The 21,454-nt window shown below is 50.3% G+C and overlaps 1 protein-coding gene across 1 annotated transcript in view; it reads right to left on the reverse strand.

Annotated features, from left to right (window-relative positions):
* Sorbs1 (sorbin and SH3 domain containing 1) overlaps positions 1–21,454 on the reverse strand; it is a 261,970-nt gene that overhangs the window by 44,434 nt on the left and 196,082 nt on the right. The window contains exons 17-19 of the mRNA XM_023709032.1: positions 14,323–14,372; positions 5,449–5,621; positions 2,791–2,876 (exon numbers count right to left, since the gene is read on the reverse strand). Of these exons, the coding sequence (XP_023564800.1) occupies positions 2,791–2,876; positions 5,449–5,621; positions 14,323–14,372 (309 nt within the window). The remainder of the gene's footprint in view (positions 1–2,790; positions 2,877–5,448; positions 5,622–14,322; positions 14,373–21,454) is intronic.

The raw sequence follows: 21,454 nt of genomic DNA on the forward strand, positions 1-21,454 counted from the left end.
CCAGGCCCAGGCACCACACACCCCACGGTAGTCCCCCGGGCGGCGCAGGGCTGAGCCCTCCGGCCAGTATCATGCCTAGGCAGTCAGCGTGGGCCTTCGCCGACACCCAGGTCCCTCTGCGCTTCCCTCTCTGTTGCTAAGTCTTCAGAGCGGAGCTGCTTTCTCAGAAGCGGGGGTACTCTGCCCCTTGAGCAGCCAGCATTCCTACCCTCAGGCTTCAGGAAGTACACGGAAGCCTGCACTCCTAGCTGACAGAGCAGCTCACTGTCACAGGGAACTGCTCTCCACTAGGCAAAAGGAAGCCAAGTTTAAGGGAATGGCATAAATCTAAACTAAGAAAAATGTTGCCTGGAATGAACTGATAAAACAGTTGTCTAGTTGTATTTTTAAAGACCTTTTGGTATAATCAAATAATGCTGTTTCGTATCAAATGTCTCAATGGCTACTGAAGCACCCTATAGACTTCTTAGTGTTTCCTTATACTAAAGCTTACATCCCTGGAACTAATGTTCCTTATAGAAAAACATTAATTAGAACTACCCATTCTCAGAATTCTCAATAAAACATCAATCTTTTTCCAGTAGGCAATTAAATGCCTCATGGGATTATCTAGTCCCACGGTCGGTGGTCTCAATTTTTCTCCAGGATCTGAGATTTCTGACACTCAGCAAAATGTAAAGATTAAATGACAGCCAGGTGTGGTCCAAGCACTCAGGAGGCTGAGGCAGGAGAAGCATTAGGAGTTCAAGGCCAGCCTGTATGGTCTCAAAAAAAATCTAAACAGCCGTGCCAGCCCAGTCCCCAGGGTGCACTGAGACTGGGTGTGGTGGCACACACCTATAATCCCAGCCATTGGGAGGCTGAAAGCAGGAGGATCACTACGAGTCTGATTTGTGTAGTGAGACCCTTTAGACTCTGTACTAAACAAAGATAAAAAATAAAAAATAAAAAAGCATTAACAACAAAAACAAAAGATTAAATGAGAAAAGACAGGCAAGTGCTTTGCAAAGCACAGAGCCCAGAAACTGGGAAACCTTAGTTCCGCTCCTGCCTCTGGCATAGGCCAACGTGCTAGGTAGGTGGCTCTGGTCAAGCTGTGGCCCTCTCTGGGTAAAACAAGGGAGGGGGCTAAATCACCAGGAATGACCCTTCTGGGACTGATATGTTCTCACTTTCTTAAAAGCCGTTCTAATCAGCATTAATAAGACATTTGCATAAAAAGTTCAGATCAACACCCGCTCAGCTCAGAAGCCAGTCTTCCCTGTACCGTGAGAGTGGACTTGTCCTTGCTCAAAGTCCCCAGGCTTGGGCCAAAGTTAAGTACCCCCATCAGAAGCAGCATCAAGGGGGCGAGAGCCCACCCCACTGCTCAGGGAGGTGCCGCCCGCGCGAGCGCTGACCCAGTGCGTAAGTCTGACCTCCCTGATCCTTCAGGCCTGTGGTTTAACCACATGAGCCCAAAACGCTCAGTAAGGACACAAAAACTGTTAGGATTTACAATCCAGCACCACTCAGGCCACACACGGCTCACAGCCTGCATGCAATTTCTAATACATCAATGGTTAAGTCAAGTAGAATGGGCCATCTATGTAGGTAGAACTCCTACCACGATACCATCCGTGCAGATCCTAGCGTCTTAGTACTGAAACTGAATTTCATCTTTCTTTGTCATGGCAGCTTAGGCTGACATACATGGGAATCTTGTACACTGGTGGAAATGTTGTACAGGAAATATTTAAGGAACAGCAGTAGACGTGAATCTGTCCCGTGTCCTGGTGAACAATTACGCGTGAGCTTTGGATTTCCTTATTAGGGAAAACGCTCTGTCTATCAAGCACGGCCTTTTGCGTCTCTGGCTGGGCAGGTGTGCTGTCACAGAGAACTGTGCATGCCTGGAGACTGGAAGGCGCCCGACTTCTTTTCATCTTTCCTCTCACGCTCTGGCAGTGATGATTACAATCGGATCATTTTCCTCGAAGCCGACCTACATCTGCAGGGAAATCCCACCCAAACTCTGGCATGACCCAACAGAGCAAGCGCAAAGACGGAGCTGCGACTGTGAGGCGCACCCTGCCCGCCATCACTTCCGGGCGATTCTTCGTCTCTTACTCAATGCAGTTTCTCACTAGAGGACGATAGGCGCTGCGCTCGCTCAATGGGCGGGACCCTCGTCCTGAGAAAATGAGAGGACAGCCCACTCTGCCAGTCACACAGACCTTTCAGCAGCTGCCTGTGGCCATCCGGGTTCGGAGGTTCTTGCCTGGGGCTTACCAGAACTTACAAGGGGACATTTCTCTGCCTAATTAAAAGTAACAGAGTTATAGGCCGTTTCCTCAAATGGCTTTATAAAATGCGTCGTGCTCATTACTGTTTTTCATTTTTCTCTGCTGCATCCTTTCCAGTTTGAACTATATTAGTGCCAACAGAAGTGCAGGCGGCAACAGAGAAATATCTGAGTAGATTGACTCGCACAACACCACTGGGAGGGATCGGAGGAGGAACGAATGGGCGAACCTCGGCTCCCAGCTTAGGAGGCACGAAGTGCCGCAGTGCACAACCTTTTCATGCCTGGTCAGCAGCCCAGTGGCACCAGCTGGGCACTGAGAGCTGAACACCTGAGGGAAATCAGTCCCATTTTTTAAAAAAGTAAATTAAAGGAGAAAAAGTCACCATAAAAACCCCAATCTTTGCTTCCATCATTTGGTACCTCCCTGACTCCTGTCTAGAAATGATTACTCCCTTTACGCTGTTTCTGCACAAGAGCTAAAAGATTTAAATGTTCCAATTTACCTCTTTATCATCGTGACGTCTTCGAATAAATTCTTCCGTGGACTCCAAGTAATCAGCTGGTATAAAATGTCTTGGGGATTCTGAATCTTCAAAACAACAGAGTAGAGTTAAAGCAGACAAAAGTTTAGCGGGACACCAGGTTAGGAAAAGATTTCGCCTTCCATTATAAATATCAAACATTTATAGTTATTGTGGATAAATGATCAATACTCAAATTCTGAAGAAAAAAACCCAATCCACCCTTCCCTCGTGAGTTTGGGATTTACTTGTCAACTAATTAAACACAAAGAAATCCACCAAAAGGCAGGAGGAGAGGACATTCTTTAAGTATCCCTACGAAGAGGTGTGTAGGCTTTCATAGGGACAAACTATACACGCACACACACAGGGCCACAGAAAAAGGCTGCCTCTCAAAAAACCACAGGTGGGTCAGGGACTGGCGCAAACAACAAGGGTTTTGAGAGTTCAAATGAACACATTTCTCAGATGAGCTAAACGGCCAATTTTTCTTTCAAAACATAGTTTGGTGGTTGGTCTGAATGACATGGGGCTTTGTTTTTAAAGAAGTGCAGGCACTACGAGCCATGGTTCATTGCCAAGCAAAACAAACAGAAGCAGAAGGCAGAGTGGAGAATGAGCACTGAAGGCACACAGCAGGGAGAGACAAAGCAAGCAAAGGAGAGACGGGGGAGGTGAGACGGTCGGACACACAGAATGCCACCTCCGCGGGACGCAGCCCGTGCACTTTGAGGGTTGTTGTTCCTGTCCAGGCCGTGGTCTGAGCAGGGCACAGAGTTCCCGTTAGTAAGGGCCCGGGAGCAGTCCTCCAGGACCACAGGTCTCTCCAGAGGAGGTTCTGCGCTGCAGCTAAGCCTGGCCATGGTGTGTCGGGAAGACAGGCGGGTGGGGACCGAGGGCCTCCCCACCGCTGAGGGAGCCTGGTCCGGATGGGGCTGACTGGGGAGATCTGGCTTCTGGCCCACCTGGAAGCCTGAGGAGTCAGCAAGGGAAGGCTGCCTGGGGTGCTGCTGGAGGGGCTTTCTCAACCGAAAAGGGAGGGGGCTCATTAGGTAGATGTTCCTTAGGAGGGCGCTCTTGTCGCCCTTGGAATCCAAGTGCCAGTCTGGCTGCCCAGAGGACTGCTGCTGCTCATGCTTCCGGATGGTGGTGAAGCGGGTGTAAGAGGCAGGGCAGGTCCCCTTGCACTTGTTGAGGCGATGCTTGGGGAAGTCTCCGTGGACACTGCTGCTGCTGCCCTCCCTGCTGTCACTGGAGACGTTGGAACAGCGGTCCAGCTCATCTGAGCAGGCAGAGAGGGGCTCCGCAGGCCCGAGGCCCCTGAAGCCCAGGGTGTGGTCTGCGATGGTGCTACACGGGGGGGAAGCGTAGACCCCACCGGGGCTCATCCCAGCCACCTCCCGGGGTCGGAGCTTCGTGGACTCGAGGAGGGACTCGGCCGAGCGGGCTGAGGTCAGTCCGCTCCTGGCCAGCACGGGAGTGGGGGACTTGCTCAGCCTCCCAGACAGGTCCAGGGATGGCATGGATCGGGACCGCTGAATGAGCTGCTCAAAAGCACTGATGCGGGAAGAGACGGTGTGCTTGGGGACATGCTCTGAGCCCTCCTGGCTGGGCCCCAGCTCAGCCCTGGCCAGCGCCAGGCTGCTCCTTTCGAAGTGGGAGGCAAGATCCCGCACACTGGAGGAGGAGAGGGACCCCAGGGAGAGGCCGGCTCTGTTGATCTGGTGCATGTCCCGGTAGAACATGGAAAAATGCAGCCCGGCCTTCCGGGAAAGGGCGCAGGGCCTCCTGGCGCTGGTGCTGTACTCCTGGAGGCTCATGGTGCTGCTGGATTTGCTGTCGTAGTCCCGCCGGGAGCGCATTAGCAGGTTCTCAATGCCCCCCCCAACCTGGAGGGGGAGGCTTCGTTTGGAATCATTCAAAGAAACAGAAACACAAAGGTTCTCACAGCTCTGAGCCTTCTCTGAGGGCAACAGGACACTCTTCTGTTCCTGCAAAAGAGCGCTGGGAGCAGAGAGCCTGGGTTTGAATTTGGAAGGAAGGATCTCTGCGATGCAGGCCTTCGCAGCCGACAGGGGCTTCTTGTGTTTACACCCAGGGCCTAATACACTGCTAGTGTGACCCGCTCGGCTATGGGCTGAAGATGAAATCACGTGAGCATTCCCACCTTTACGATCCACTGGTAAGCATGCAGAATGAAAGAAACAGACCCATTAGGTTAAAGCTGAAAGCTGCCAATAAATAAAAATTAAAAAAAGGAGAAGTAACATGCTCATTTGTCATAAGGGCGTTCAATTTTTTTTCCAGTTGATGTCCGGAAGCAAAATAATCTGTGCTGCAAAGCAGGTGCAAAGATGCAACGAAAGAAATGGCCGCCCTGCCGGTTAGGAAAGGCTGAAGCTCAGCTAGTTTCTAGAGAAGGAATTAGAACAAAAAGGAGAGAGATGCTTCAGGGAGAGCAAGGTCGGGGTTCAAAGGACGGGAAACCATTAACACCAGAAAGAAAAATGGCCGGCGAGAATACCGTGGAGGGGACACAAGAGGGCTCCCAGGCAGAGCCTGTCCCGGGGCGGAGGTCCGCCCGCTGCTGACACGGGTGTGCGACAGACCAGGCTTGCCAGACTTCACTCTGTTCATTACCTTTCGTGGAGGCTGAGCTGGAGGGTCGCTTGAGCCCACTCAGGCCCTGCAGAGGGATGTCACCACCTTCCAAGACACTCTTATAAATCTGCCTCTCGTTCTCCAAGCTAGTGAGATCCCCAGGCGCCCCATCTGATTCCCTCTTCACTGCATGGAAGTTGGAAGAATATATACTACAAACAAGGTAATTTGAAAAGAAGGAGAAAAAGGGGTGGGAGAAGATAACAATGGTTAGCATTTATACCGTGTGTCCAGAAAGCGCATCACCAGCTGAAGACAAGGAGCACCCTTCCTGACAGCCTACCAAACCCTGCCCTTTCCAAGAAGCATCCTGATCTCAATGTGGGTATCTACAAAGACCAGCCAGTGGGTCCTGACTGCTCAGAAATCTGTTAAGACAAAAAACATCACCACAAGTGAGATGCGTGCATTCGGGCTTTAAAAGAGTAACTAAAACACTGCCTGGGCAGCGTGGGCAGGGAGTGGCTGGGAGAAAGGTGGATGGAAGGTACGGGGAGGCCTGGCTGTCCAGGGCTGCACAAGTGGGCAGCCTGATTTAGAGTCCACCGCTTGGATTATTTTTCTAGATTATTCTGTATGAGTGTTTGGCTGACACATTAATATCAATGGTGAAGAGAGAGGCCCAGCCATTTGAGATGACTAGAAAAGTCAGCAACCAAGTAAAACTGGAACCTGGGGGCTGGGGAGATAGCTGGGTGGTCTAAGAGCCTGCCTGGCAAGCGCAAGGACCCAGGTTCAATCCCCAGTAACACATGCTGTGTCAATCCTGGAACCCCAGGCGAACTGTGCCAGCCACCGAGACCAGGCGTGGTGGCGCACACCTGTAATCCCAGTGCTGGGGAGGCTGAGACAGGAGGATCACTATGAGTCTGGGCTGTGTAGTGAGACCCTGCACCAAACACATAAATAAATAGACAAACAAATTTGGAGGCTGGGATTCTATATGCCCTTACTTGTTCCTATGAGCACACCTATGTGCCCCCCACCACCGAGGTCTCACTGCATTGTCCTGGCTGGCCTCAAACTTCTAAATTCAAGTGATCCTCAGCTGCCTGAGGACACAGGACTGCAGGTACATGCCACTGGGCCCAGCACCACAGCCAAATTTGGCCCTCATGTTTCAAGGGTTTTGTTCAGAACACGTATTATGTGCATAAACTGTTGCTCACTGTGTCTCTCCTTTAATTTTCCCTTGCTGTAATCTAGGTAGTGCCACAAGTTCTTTGGGGAATGAAGCGGAACACAGAAAACCCCAAAAGCACTCACCACCGAGCCCTCCCTTGCAGACCCCACATTTCCACAGCTCCGCCTGCCGAAGGGGAGCTGACTGACATCCACTGACCCGGGCACGCCCTCCTCCCACAGAGGCAGACGATCTCTTCCTCACAGATCCACGGGCTTCTTCTAGGTTGCTTTTCATCCTCCTGAATCCAGTTCCCTGGGGTAAGTGCTACGGATCTCTCATCTCTGAAGAGCTCTAGCAAAGCCTGGTGGGTTCGCCTCATCCCAATCCTCCTCCTAAGAATGCATTACCACAAATGTGTCCAGCACGCAGAGAAGCTTAAAGAATGCTACAAGTGGGCGCCGACACGCTCCTCTTACCCGGACCCTTCGGGAACCACCGAGCTGCGCTTGTCTCAGCACACATCTACCTTCTCTCTCCTACCGCTCAGTGATGAAATTTTTTTCTATTCCATGAAGTTATCCCTTCCTTCTGTGCACAACTCCGTCCTCGAAGTCCTCATAGTCAAAGATAATGACGGCAATACTCTGGGCGCCACCTGCCAGGATGTCCCATGTGGGAGGCAGGCTGCAAGGGCCTGAGCATGATTCTCTGGAATTCTCACACAAGTCTTACTCCTGACATTTTTCGGATGAGCACAAGAAGCACTGAGTGCGCGGGCAACCCTGCCTCGGTGGCCAGCTGAGCAGATGAAACAGCTGGAATCCCAGCCATGGCCTCACCTGCCACACGCATCAGATGTTCCACAGTTTTTTAAAAAACTAAAATGCTTGTTTTATTTTTGAATTTTTGTTTTTCATTAGTCAATGTTTGCAGTGCATAATGCTTGTGTCTCCAATGGAGAGCTGGTCCATGTAAATAAAATACCTCCATTCCCTTTGTATACACTTCCCTCCCCTTCTCCCCCTCCCATGTCTTGGTCCCTTCCCATTTGGGAAAGATCCATCTCTCTACTTCCTATTATCTTATATTTTGCTCTTCACTTCTATTTTGGGTCTCAGCAGCCACTTTAGATAGACGCTAATGAAAATGCAAGCCAGGTGACTCTTGCACGCTGGGTGACCCTTGCACGCCCTCTGGCTCCTGAGGCATGCAAGCCACTGCCCCGCTGGTGGCCAGAAACCTTCCATAGAGCTCCACTTCCATCACCAACATAGTCATGGCGTAGTCAGAGACCACCACAGGGCTGCGGAACAGAAGTGGCCTGGGCCCTTCCCTGCTGCTCACTGAAAGCATGATTCACGTCTGCTCCAGGACAGTCAGGGGCATTTTGCTATAAGCCATGACTCTCCATCTGGGCCTCCAGATGCCCAATAGGTAACCAGGAGCAGGGCAAAGCTTGGCCTTCATTTTGTGCCTGTTGTTACTATAAATCTTTGGTCACATCCCTTCTCAGCCCTGCAAAAGCATATGCAGATCATACAGGGTGTCCAAAAGTTGGCGAAGTCAGTTTGCCTAGTCCAGAGTTCACACGCCATCCCCCCAACGCCGAGGACACCAAGGTAAGACATTTACGTGAGCATCCAATTATCCCCAGAAACCTCCAGCCCTAGCAACCACTGTGATCTCTTGGATTCCAGGCGAAGCAGAGCTGCACATGACGGAAAGCACTGCGGAGACACGCAGCTCGTGGGAACAGAACTGCCCTTCCCGTCACAAGGGCTCCAGAACCAGGAAAGCAGGACTGAGACATGACCAGCTGGCCCAGCCACCTGCTGCTCCTCCAAAACTCCCAACAGGAGGAGGCCGCTCTAGACCCTTTCAACGGAAGGGGCCTCTTCCATCTGTTCCAACTGCAGTCCTTACTATCCCTTTAGGTAGCAGAGAGAAATGGAAGGACCTGGGGGAGCCCTGATCCCCTCAGCCAGTGGCTTACTCAGGGGCTGGTCTGACCTTCATCGGCTCCTCAAGCCAAAGCCCTTAACCACTTTTGCCTACTTTCTACTTAAAGCTTTTTCCTGGCTCAGGAGAGAGCTCAACATTTAAGCGCCTGCCTGGCAAGCACATGGTGCACCAAGGTTCTATCTCTCTGCCTACCTAAGGGCATCAGGGAATTCCCTGCTCCCCCTTCCTCAGACAACATAAAAACATTACTAAGAATCCAAGAGAAAAGAAAACAAGTTTAAAAAGTTGAAGACACAAAAGCAAACAAGTGAAGCCAGTCCACAGCGCAGCTTCCCCCGAAGTCCACCTCCCACACGAGGGTTTTCCCGAAACTTCAGAGAGCCAGGATGGGTCAGTCTCTCCCAGGCTAGGGACCCTTATCTGCAGGGGCCCACTTGACTACACAGTTCAGGAATCTTCAATATACTTGTTGAATGAAGAAAAGATCTTTTCCTGGGGTGGCAAGATAGCTCAGTGGTCTAAAGTGCCTGCTTGGGAAGCCTAGGCAACCTCTGGTTTGATCCCCGCACCACAAGCCCCACCAGCCCTGCCCCCAGAGAGGGCTGAGCCAGCCACAAAAATAAACAAAATGATCTTTTCCTGAAAGTGACACTGGCTCATATGAGCTGATTAAGAGTATGTCTTGCTATGTGAAATTAGGAATTCAGAGATTCTTCCTTAAGTATAGAACTTACTTAGGAGCGAAGCCAGGGGTAACCCCGAATCAGCATCCTGGTGGGAGGAATAGGTGGCCTGTAGGGAACCAGGAGACTGGAGGCCTGGGCTGGTGGCACTTGCTGGTCCCCCTGTCCCCAACTGGGGGAAGGCCTGATCCAGTGATGACATCTGTCTTCCCAGGCTCCATGGTCAGGCCTGTGACACACGCGGCTACCCACCCAACCCTGGGCTGCCAGCTTCCACCCGTGGTGGGCGCTGGTAGATCACCCCAACATGTGACTGAGAAGAGCTAGACTACTGGGCCCCGGGTGGTGGCCTGCAAGGCTTTGGCCCCAGCTGTCTATATTTAAAAATGCAAGCTCATCTAAACTGCTTTACATTTGACTTTCCCAAATAAAAATAAACCTGCTCTCTTTCAAAATACCCCATTCCCCGTCCACCTCCCTCCCCGCCCGACTCTGCCCTGTGGTACAACACCAAGCGTCCTCTTGTCTGTATGGTCCCCTCGCTGCTGGACCACGACTGGCAGCACCTTCCATCCTGCTGCCTGCTGCCCCTGGACTGCCCGGCCTCAGCACGAGCCCCGCCTACCCCACCCCCATCTGTGCTTGGCCTCCCGTGACCCTCAGCCGTGCCTGGCTGTGCCCACACCTCCCTCCACCCCCAGGCTGTCAGCGTCATTGCCCAGCCGGCCCTGTCTCGGGCCATATTCCACCCAGCACCACTGTGCTCCCTGCTTCCCACAGCAAGGCAGACCAGCACTCGGGAAAGCTGTCAAGAATGGAGTTACTAAGGCCAATTTTCTTGCCGATACCAAAGCTGGCAGAACAATGCTTTTTCCAGATAGGTAACATTTTAGGGCAACAGAAAAAGGAGATTTTGCTTGTTCCACTGTCCAAAGGGGGAAACTTGGGACCAGTGACGCGATCCGCCCAAGGTCCTTGCTGAGGAGACAGAGGCGGCCCTGGCCTTCCCCTGACTGGGAAAGGCCAGGGAGGACTGGCAGCTGCAGCTGGTGTAACAAGGCGAGCCAGACCCAGCTCGGCTCTGAGCAGCCGGGGTGATCCCAGTTTGGGCTCCCACCAAGCAAGCCAGGAGGACTTAGCACGGACAGCTCAGTCTCTGGGCAGAACTGCCTGCTGCGTTGCAAGAGAACGGAACAAAAACAGTCTCCTTGGAGGACTAAAGTGAGAGAGGAGAGCAACTGTTCCAAGGCCACCCTTCCAGCTGTGCCTACGGCTGGGCTCCGAAGGCAGTGGCCAGCGGCCTGGAAACCGGCTCCCACCTGACTCCAACAGGAACAGGCACCAGAAGGGAAGCTACGCCACCGAAAAGCATACCCGCAGGCTGCTTCTCTCAGCCTCGGTTTCCTTCATCTGCAGAACTACTGGGCACGACAAAAGAGCCCAGGAAATCCCCACGCTGGCGTGTTATCTATGTGGAACGCTTGCCTGCCTTCCAGGTGACTCCACGGGGCATCGGTCCTACTCCCACCCTTGCTCCCCAACTCTAATCAGACACCAAGGCCTGCTTCCGTCTGTCCCTGCCAGAGCCCACATTAACACTGCGGCTCGCCCCCTGTCTCCCCCGGCTCCTGCCCCCTCGGCAGCCTGCAGCACGAGCACGCACCACCGCTTCTTCAGGCTGCGGCGCGGCGCCCAGACTCGGCTGCACAGATCGCCGCCGGGACACTTCCGCACGAGGTCTCATTCTGTCGCTCTGCTACTCAGTCCGTAGGCACCTACTACAGGTCAGTCACTCCGAGGTAACGAAACCGACAGAAATGCCCCACTCTTGCAAAGTGCACATGGACTGTTCAAACCTACTTGGAGATTTCAGGGAGGAAAAAACACTTAACTGTGGCTTTTGGAGAGCAAGTCTAGACAATCGTCGACAAGTTTCATTTTACAACCTTTCATACTGAAAGAAAACTTTATTTTTAATGTTTGTAATATGTTATTGCTACTCAGATTTTATTTGCCATTACACAAGGCCTACCTTTCCTCCTCCACAAATAAGAGGTGCTCACTCCCGTTGGGGCCTCTTCACTACATAAGCACAGTAGGTGCTGCTTGTTATTCACAAATCTTTTTCACAGATTACACCTGAACACTTTGTAGGCAGGGAGTTTATTTTATTAATCTTTATATGTCTGGTTCAGAAAATATTGGCAGAATAGATTATTCTAAAAAGTGCCTACATACTTCTGATATATTATTCCCAGTAGAATTTCGAATGTTTTCTTTTATTCCCCTGGTACGAGCGATTGAACTCAGGACCTTGTGCTTTCCAGGCCAGCACTTATGCCACTGAGCTATCTCCCTAGTGTCTTTGAATGTTTCATACAACTTTTTAAAGTTATGATTTGTGTTTTGTTCTTAAACCAGTTCAAAGGGAGAAATTTTCGCACTCTGGTGTACCATCCACGAATGAGCAGCTTGTCCTATAGTGCCACCTTCTGGCCAAAGGGAGTAAAGCTCTTTTGGTTAGGCAAGAGAGCCTATCCCAGCTGGCCAGTACAGAAACGGTAGACAACGACAAAAATGATCAGCAGCAATCCCCAGGAATTTGCATGTCTGATAATGGTAGGCAGATGACATACAGAATTGGACATACACCGTGATGGTAACTCCAAAAATAGATTTTGAAGCAATGATGGGTCATTTTATTAGGATATTAGAACTATGAGTGAATTTCTTTCTCACTGTTCAATGCTAGTTAATTGGTTAATTCACAGACTTCAATCTGTCCAAGATAGGAAAGTGGATTTAAAATAGTGTCACCTCACCACCTGCCACAAGCCGCGGACCCGCGCCACCTGTGACTGCTCTCTCTTCGTCCCCCAGGTGAAGTCAACGCAGCCAGCACGTCTTTCAATATGCCACCCACAGAAGAGGCCAGACTCGGGGTGCGAGGGGCCCCTCGGTGCGAGAAGCTGGACTCCAGCAACCGAGAAGCACAGACCTAGCCATCCACCCGGAAGCGCTTGCTACACCCCGCCCCTCGGGCCAGGCAGCCCCCTCGAGCTGTGTCCTCACCACCCCCAAATGCGGGGAAGTCTTACATCTTTGAGTAACATGGAAGAACACCAAGCCTGATTACTAAAGAAAAGCCCCAAAGAGGAGATGAGCAGAAGGAAAAGACCAATGGTTTCCTGCCAAGCACTGCAGGAGAGCTGCGTATGGCTGACAGGCAGAAGTCTTCAGAGACCTGCTTCAATGAGACACGTAAGCAAAGTGGGTAAGACGTCAGCTACGCTCCGGCACGATCAGCCTCTGAAGAGCTGCGCCCTGCTGAGAGTTCTGCCCGAGTCCCTCTCGCGCCTTCCTGCCCAGTATTACACAGAGCTGCCTACACGGTTTCACAGCAGCTCAAAACCAGAGAACCCACATCTTCTGCTAATCACCAGATTAGAAACAGAACACTCCCATGCCACTGGCAGGACAGTGGGTGCCACACTGCCTCGGGGTCCCCATTTCCTCGCTTCACAAAGAATACTGAAAATCATGGCCAACGATATCAGGCGGATAAAATGCTACACGTAGGGCCTAGAACACACAGTAAGTGCTCAACAAACTACTGGGATTATTTTTACTTGAGACTTCCGTTCCTAACACAGACAGCCCGTGGGAGCAACTTTCTCTTCCAAAGTCTTTTCACATCTGTGTGCGACACTATGAACTGACCCTCCAGGGCTCCCACAGGCTAGACGAGCGCTCCAGCCCTGAGCTGAACCCCCAACCTGTCTTCTCAATACTTCCAATGCTTACAGGCTACTCATGAATTTGCTCCTTTGCCCTTCCATTTGGACTCGTTGTGTGTGTGTGTGTGTGTGTGTGTGTGTGTGTGTGTGTGTGTGTTGTCCCCCAAACTATTACAGGACTACACGTACACCTCTAGTACAATAACCACCACAGTATCTTAGGCCAGCAGAGCTAAGGAATCCGCTTAGCTGGCCACTCGCATCTTGTACATCTTGGGGAGACAGGGTGAGGAAATGGGTAACATGGGCCATCCTGAGGCAGCGAGGGGAAGAGGTGATCCAGCTGCACAGTGACAAGCTAACGACAAACAGGCAGCCTTGGGGACAAGGAGAACGTGGCAGGAAAGCCCCTTATCTGCAGGTCGCCTAAGGTCACCTGCGAGCCTGAGGTGCGTTTCTGAAAGTGTCCCTGCAGTGCCCAGAAGACCTGCGCCTGGCCGCTGCCCTCAGTGCTAAACACACAATTCCACTGCGCGCTCTTTAACAGGGTACCTCAGAGAGCAGCATGGAGGGGACAGCGGGGACAGGGTACTGGCACTGTGTTGCACCCCTTCTATCTTCTGCTGGTCACCTCCCCTGCAGAAGGTACAAGCGAACTTCTATCCTGCTTCTCCAAGGTACAAGCTATCCGCTAAGGCAGGTAGCTCTCCTTCTAGCTGCTATCTTATTATATCTGTTCAGTCTATTCTTCAACTACTGGGCATATTAATCACAAAGTGCACATATTTATAGTGGAAAAATTAACACAATGGATGTAGCTAGAGCTTTTGATCACTACCTAAAAGGACTCAAGCATTTCCGTTTCTGTTTTCCCGTGAAATGCCCGTATGCCAGCCACCCAAATCCTCTCAAGTGAAACTCTTCTGCTCTGGCAAGCAGGGCAGGTTAGGACACGTCCAAGTGACCACACCACCCGTCTCCCCTCAAGGACCCCATAAAGCCAACTCCACTGGCATCCTTCCACCTTTATACCAAGTTCCTCCCGTTCCAGTTACACTCTCTCTCCCCAAGAATCCAGAAGAGAACTCCGACTCTAAACACAGACAAATCACCTCCTATTCTAAAGACATTAACAGAGGGAAACACTTATCAAAGACAATAGGAATCGTCACAAAATTAACTTGGAGGAGGCAGGAGCAAAAGGAAAGTAATTTAAATGTCATTATCGGCTGCCACTTATCACCAGATGGTAACTGCACCAGATAAATGAAACACTTGGGTCCCCAAAACATCTCTCTCATCCCATTTCTGATATGCAGGCACGTAAACAAGTGAAGCAACTTACTATCCCGGAGGCTCTGAAGACATGTCCGGCGTGGGGCTAACTGTTGAGCTCTGTAAATTAAAAAAGAAAAAAAAACAATGTAGATGCTTTACTTTTGCTAAGAAGTTTCAAACCATGAGAAGCAGCAGCAAGCCACTCTGCCGTCCTCATTTAGAGCAGGCCCTGGGCCCACCCGGGGCCTGGATGGAAGGCTTCCTGGGTTTTCGGGTTGCCGGCACAAGCAGCCAATTTGGGGGGGCTCACACTGACCTTCAGCTGCGGGCTCCCTGGGCGACAGCCCCTGCGGGTCACTCGGATGCGCGCTCTTCCCAGCGCTCCCAGCCCTCAGAACCCCATGCTGGGCCCAGTGAAGAACCTTTCATGCACCCCAACTGCCACATCCGGAGGGGGCGATACAACAATTTAGGTAGAGAATGCACAAAAATGGATTTTAAAAGACAATACTGTATTTAGATAGCATGTTTATGCCACACTACAGCTTAAGAAGGGTGGAAATAGGGAGAGGAGCAATCTTCACAAATCCTACTACTGACTGTTGGAGGAAGGGTGGGGAAGCTATACAGAACTGTAGGGCCACAGCACAAGGGGGCACACCAAGAGCGACATGCGGGGAAAAGCAACACAATGATGGCGTTTGAGCTCCTTGGCTGTATTAGAGAGAACAACGTAAAGGGTTCGATATATTCGTGATGAACAAATCAATGTCAAAATGAGCTTTTAAAGATACTCCTAATAACGCCCCTATCTGTGAAAGTGACTGCTTAGGGAAAAACAGCCATCTGGAGAAGAATCGTTTAGGGAAAGTAGGGAAAAGGAAAAAGATTATGACAGAGGGCGGAGATGACAGGAAGGGGGTCACCCAGCCTTGCCTTCTGCCTGCTAAAACACCCACCTTTGACTTGTGGGTTTGGGGCTTTTCACTCTGGGAAGCATCTCTGTCCTCAGGACGACTCTGCCTCACCCAACCCCGATCTTCTCAGCGACGGCACGTGCTCTTCCCTCCAAATCCCGCCTCCAGCCCCCATGCCTGGCATGCCCGGCCTCTCCTGCTGGCCCCTCTCCTGCTCTGTCTGGTACCTCTCAGCTCTTGTCCCCTCCTGGCCTTCTACCTCGGAAGAGCTTGCCTTGCTCTCCACCTTGGCAAAGCTTCCGCACGACCCTGTGAAGCTCTCTGGGAATGCCTTCCCCCGCATCTTCCTGCCACAATCGTGCATCCTTTCAATCGTCCTGTATGTCTGCGGCATTCCCTGTACTCTAATTTCCAACTACCAACCCTGCAACCTCAACAGGTCTTGAAAACTTCTTAGTTATCAAAGCTATAAACTCTTCCTGGGAGCTGTTCTTTTTCTGGCTCTCTGCAGCGCATCTGGTAGGTCTCACCCCTTCTGCTCTATCGCTTGTCTCCCCCGACTCCTCTGAACTGTCCTTCTGGTGACCCTCCTGCTCTGCATCACCAACATCACAAGGGGTAACTGATGATCCCCCCTCTTCTTTCTTAATATGATTTCCTCTCTCAGTCAACCTTTCAGCTACTCCCAGGGTGAGTGGCTTCACCCATTCCTACAATAGCAACAACGACCTCTTTCCGGGTGACTCCAGCTGGCTTGTGAAGTCCTTGCCTCTTTCTTGAGACTTAGTGAGCTCCAAACTTCTTCTAGGTTTTCCTTGCGTGATGCCCAACCAACACTTCATAAGTCAAATACCTCAAACAACTCTCTCTTCTCAATACTGGACTGATCTTCTTGGCTTTGTGTAACCACCGATGTCCTCCCCATTGCCACTGTCTGGCCTAAGCTCTGAACTCACCTGCTGAGCCCTTCTCCAATTCCTTGTTCTTCACACCAAGCAGTGGAAATGTCTTACTGCAATGTTCTCAGTGATCTCTCTTACAGCTACAGTTCCCTTCCCGCACGTTGGTGCTGCCACTGTCGGCCTCACCACGACTCGTCTGGACAGCCAGCCTACCAGGCTCTTTGCCCTCGGAGACTCCAGCTTTCTTCACCCTTCATTTCAACCTTCTCTATAGCAACGACACAATTCTGCCGGTAACATCTCCTGCATTACAACACTGGTCTGAGGTAGAGCCCATGGTCTCCTTAGCCATATGACCTAGGCCTCCACAACGCGGGCCGACTACCTTCCCCGACGCCGCCTCCCACCAACTCCCACTCAGCACTCCGTATTCCCGCAGAACTCACTCCTTCAACACGCGTGCTTCTGGGCTCCTTCGAACGCTTTCCACGGGCCTGAGATGAACACTCCACATTCCAGCCAGGCACTCAAGTCCCACCTGCCGTTTACCATCTTCGCTAACTTTGGTTTCTCATAAGATTTACCTCTCTCCAGGCTCTTAGCACACTGCTGTGTCCAAGGCTGGAGATCTGCGACTCTCTGTGCTGGCAGCGTAAGGGCTCTGCCGGCCCCTCGCACACACTCAGGGACAATGAGCACCACGCAAGGAACCTGAAGACGACTCGCAGGTGCGACCGATGCTTTCCTGGGCCCACTGGGACCCGGCAGGGTCAGGGGCCCTGAAGCAGCCTCTGCCACAGAGGAAGCAGTTAATTCAGTGGCTCTCTAGCTGTCTGCTATCTTGGTGTGAGTCACAAACACTCCCTGACACTGGGCAACTTGGAAAAGTCCCCCTGGTTCACCCTGCCAAGCTGCCTTGCACTCCTCATTCCTGGCCAGATCACTTGAGGACGTTCCTGTGCCACAGCTCTCACCTGGAACCCTGACCCTGACCATGGTCCAGTCTCTACCCTGGGTGGGAAGCAAGCTCCCCTCGTGACCTTCCCCTCACGCCCTGGTCCCCCTCTGCCTCAGCTGCAGACAGTGACTCCGGGTTCTTCGGAGGGAGGGCCCAGGGTCTGAGGAACAGCCTAGGGTCAGGCGGTGGCCCCTCGGGATAAAGGGCTCTCTTATCCTCGGGAGACTCTCTGGATCCCTAAGTCCTGAGTGTCACAACTAGCCTGCAGCCTTTTCATCAAAGCTCTAATGGGCTAACACCATTAATTTCCATAATAAAGGATGGTTTTGCCATCCTTTACCTGGCTTACAATTCTGGCACTCACATGACTCTTGGTATGCAAATTCCTTATGCTAGTGGCCTAACACTTAGCTCAGCCTATGTACAACACACATTCACTAACCATTTCCACTTACATCTGCCACAGTTTGCGGATCTTCTTGGTTCCTTGAGCAGCATTCACATTCCTTTTTTGATTTTCTCTAAAGATATCCTTCCCTTAGGAGAATCTCTAATGTCGTCAGAAGCCCTGGGTAGGGTTTCACCCATTACCTTGGACTGACTTTTAATAAACTGCATTTTAACATAACTCGCCCTAACAATATCAGTCTCAAACATTTGCTTGTGTCCAGTTGACTTCTGGGGTGCATTTCTTTTCTTTTCTTTTCTTTTCTTTTCTTTTCTTTCTTTCTTCCTTTTTGTAACTTTTAAAACTATAAGCACAGTGGCACCTCTGCTCTTGAGCTTAATTCTTTCCACAATTCTGGCACAGAATTCATCCCGTGCTTCTCTGGCCATAGAGTTGCAACCAGAATCATGGCATAAATTCTGCAACCAGAATCACCGAAAGAATTAAGGTGGTGAACCAAAGTGCCGCTCTGCTGCCACACTAACAGCTCTGCACAGGAGGGGCGCCCAGTGGCTATGACTGACTGTGCTTCTGGGTTTTGCTTTGTTTTGATCTTATGTCAGTACTGAGAACTCAGTGTAGGCCTCGCACATGCTGGGCAGGCACTCTGTCACTGAACTCTAGCACTGGCCCCTCTGTACTTTGAGATAGGGTCTCAGTAAGTTGTCCTGGCTGTTCCAGAACTTGCCATCCTTCCTTTAGCCTCCCAAGCCACTCAAGTTATGGATGTGCACCGCTGTTGGATCTAGTTTGCTGCTGTTTTTGAAAATGACTCTTAAGGTAGGTATCTCCAGGGATACCAAAAAAGACAAGGGAATTGCCAAAAAAGAGAAGCTTCTTCAAAATTCAGAAAAGGTACACAGAGGCAAAGGAAAGGAACTTGAAAGGGTCCCCCACAGAAACAAAGGAAGGGGAGGCCATGGGGGGGGTAGTTTAAATGACCAGCTACTCGACATACATTTGGGGAAATCCCCAATAGGGAAGATATAAAGTTCAAAAATAATGCAAACAAAAATTAACTCAGGGTGGAGATGAGGATGGGGGCAGGAAGTGGGTGGGCGCTAAAACGGAAGTCAAAAAAGCCATGCAGTTCAAAATAACCAGCATTCCCGGCTCTCACCTCAATTCTACCAGAAATCATAGCAGAGAGAAGAGGAAAAAAAAAAAAAAGGCATGAAAAGAAACTAAGGGCATGAGAAAAACTGGGAAATACCTGTGGCGAGTTTGGACTGGGTGCTTTATTAACCGTCTCCATGTTTTCTAAATCTGCCTCTAACTCTGTGTGGCAGAGGTTGAGATCTTTTTCTAGATTAGTCTGGTTCAAGAAAGAAAAGATGAGAAAGAGTGTTTTAGTTTAGAGGAAAGGGAGAAAGAATGGAAGGTTAAGTTTGACAATGAGTTCTTTAAGTGCTACACTTTAGCAAGGCCCAGATGGTACAACTCAATCACGGGGGCTTACCAGAAATTAGTTAAACGTGAGAGCAGAATACAGCGTTAGGCATGTGCATAGAAATCCTGAAGAACCACAGCCGCGGAAATCTACTCGAGAACCTACAGATCCCACAAAAACCTACCTTGACGCAAAGGCCTATTTTCTCCCCTTCAGAATACGGTGATGGTGACAGAGAATATATGTCAGAAAAAATAAGTATTTTAAAAACCTCTAGGTATTAGTATATGTCTTAGAGACTTTGTTAGTTTTATCATCAAGCCAAAAATAAAAGTTACCAAACTTAAAGGAAAAGAAATGACTCAAGGAAAAAAAGCAAACAAACACACTCACACTACCCAAGCTGAGCACGCACACAGTCCACGGGCGGCACGGCGGAATTACCTTTCTATCCTCTCTAGGAAGGATAGAGCAGTCTCCTGGAGTATAATCCCATATCTTTTTGGGAGGCTGACGGGAAGCAGAGGAGGAAATGAAGAAATGAGCATAAAGACATAAAGACAAACACGGAGGCTGGCGCAAACAGAGGGGGCACACGGGAGAGCCGCGCCCACACGGACGGGCAACGGCGGGCGCAGGGCTGCGGGCTCCGAGGCCACAGGGCTGCCGGCCCCAGGGCGCCTCGGCCCTGCTGGCTAGGAGACGTCTCCAGCGCGTCCGCGTCGCTGCTGGATTCTAAATAGGGCAGATAGCTGCTTAAGGGGGAGGGGTGTCTTCGTGATTTGAACAAAAGAAAGAAACTTTCAAATTCCTCACTGTGATTTTCAACCTAGGACTGACACTGGGAATTCTGTATTTTTCAGTCTTCCCCATGACAAAGAAATTCACTTTATGTTAACCCAGAGGTCTGGCCAATACAGGGTGAACTCCACTGAACGTGTTTTGGATTGTAGTCAGAAAATCACGCCTAAAAGGGGCATTAATGCATTAGACAATTTCACAGTTTTTATACTTCAACTAGATTTTAATAACATTGTTAGCTATAAAGACACACTTCCCATCCCCCTTGGAGAACAGAATTTAAACAGTCGACTGTGTTTTCTCATTTAACCCTTTGTGTTAGAATCAGAGCTACACTTGCACGATGGCAACCTGCGGTGACACTGGTGTAGGTTTAACAGGGAGAGATGTGGCACCAACAACAGGCAAGGGTCACAACACTTCTCCCTGGAGCTCCGCTGGCCCAGAGCCGAGTCTGTGTTCTGCCTACCGACACTTGAGATTTCTTACACAAGTTACCTCCGGGGAGACGAGAAAGAAGAGATTATTAAAAGCTCCCGAGATTCAAAGTGAATTTCACTGTAACCAACTCTATGCCAGCATTCCAACTGGATTGTTTTGAGAAATTTTGCCTTCAGTGTATTTGAAAATCCTGCCAATTTCTGTAGCAATCTGGGTAAAAAGGCTGACGCTTGGGTTCTCTGTACAAAATCTGCATCATGAAAGTAACCTCGTTCCGAAGCGTGTTCCCCAAGGACAGCAGAAAGTCAGCATCGCTGCCCCGCCTGTGCACGATTGTGCCACGCTGGACAGGCCAACAGCGGCAGCAAGTGTCCTTCATCTCTAACACTTCGTCCGAGAAACAGACCTTTCACGGTCACACTCATTGCCATATCCATTTCTTTATTGAAAAAATGAACCCAAAGTAAAACAAAAAGACCAAAGTTGACAAATGCAATGGGTTTTAAATAATCATCTCTAAAATGGCTCATGGAGCCATTAAATTATTACTTGAATTATTTACTATACTGCAACAAGTTGTTCAGCTAAAAGGTACTACAGCCAGGGTTTTGCTCAAAGTTTGACTTTTTTTTTTTTTTTTGAACCAGGGATTGAACTCAGGCCCTTGCACTTGCCAGGCAAGTGCTTATTCTACTGAGCCATCTTCCCAGCCCCTTGACTTCATCTTGCGTGGACTGCAGCAAACAGATTGAAGAAGAAGAGAGTGCAGTGTAAGAGTGTAGTGTCGAAGTTCTTCTAGCAAGCTTTACATGGGGTAAGTGGACCTGAGCTGGTATCAAGAACAACTTTTTTAAAAGCAGAGATGATAATCCATATGATTTAGTAGGAGTTTTAATTTCATCCTGCTTCTGCATGGCTGAAATTTTTCCCAAAGCAACCTTCAGCGTTCATACTCTTATTCCTGTCTCTTACTTTTATGGTCCGCAGGGCTAGGGTAAGGAAGAGAGGGAAGAGAGCCTCCCTATCACACTAGTCCCCCAAACCTGCTGCTTCAACAGATACTAAGCCCCGCCGCAGGCAGCCTCAGACCGTAAGGAAAGACTCATGTCGGTGCCATTCCTCCGGAAGTGTGTATTGCATGAGGCATCTGGGCAAGTCTTCACTGTCCTTTAAAGCAAGATCTACACAAAAGACGGCTGTTTCACTAAGACTCCGAAGTCTTTGCAGGCAACTGGGGAGGCTTCAGAGAAAAGGCCGTCGTAGGAATGAGCACTGAAGTCTTCCAATAACTAAGGACAGTTAGAGCAACAGGTAAAAAGGAAGGCCTCAGCGTGCAAGTGTA

This window comes from Octodon degus, unplaced genomic scaffold (genome assembly GCF_000260255.1).
Source record: "Octodon degus isolate 3935 unplaced genomic scaffold, OctDeg1.0 scaffold00010, whole genome shotgun sequence".
NCBI lineage: Eukaryota > Metazoa > Chordata > Mammalia > Rodentia > Octodontidae > Octodon > Octodon degus.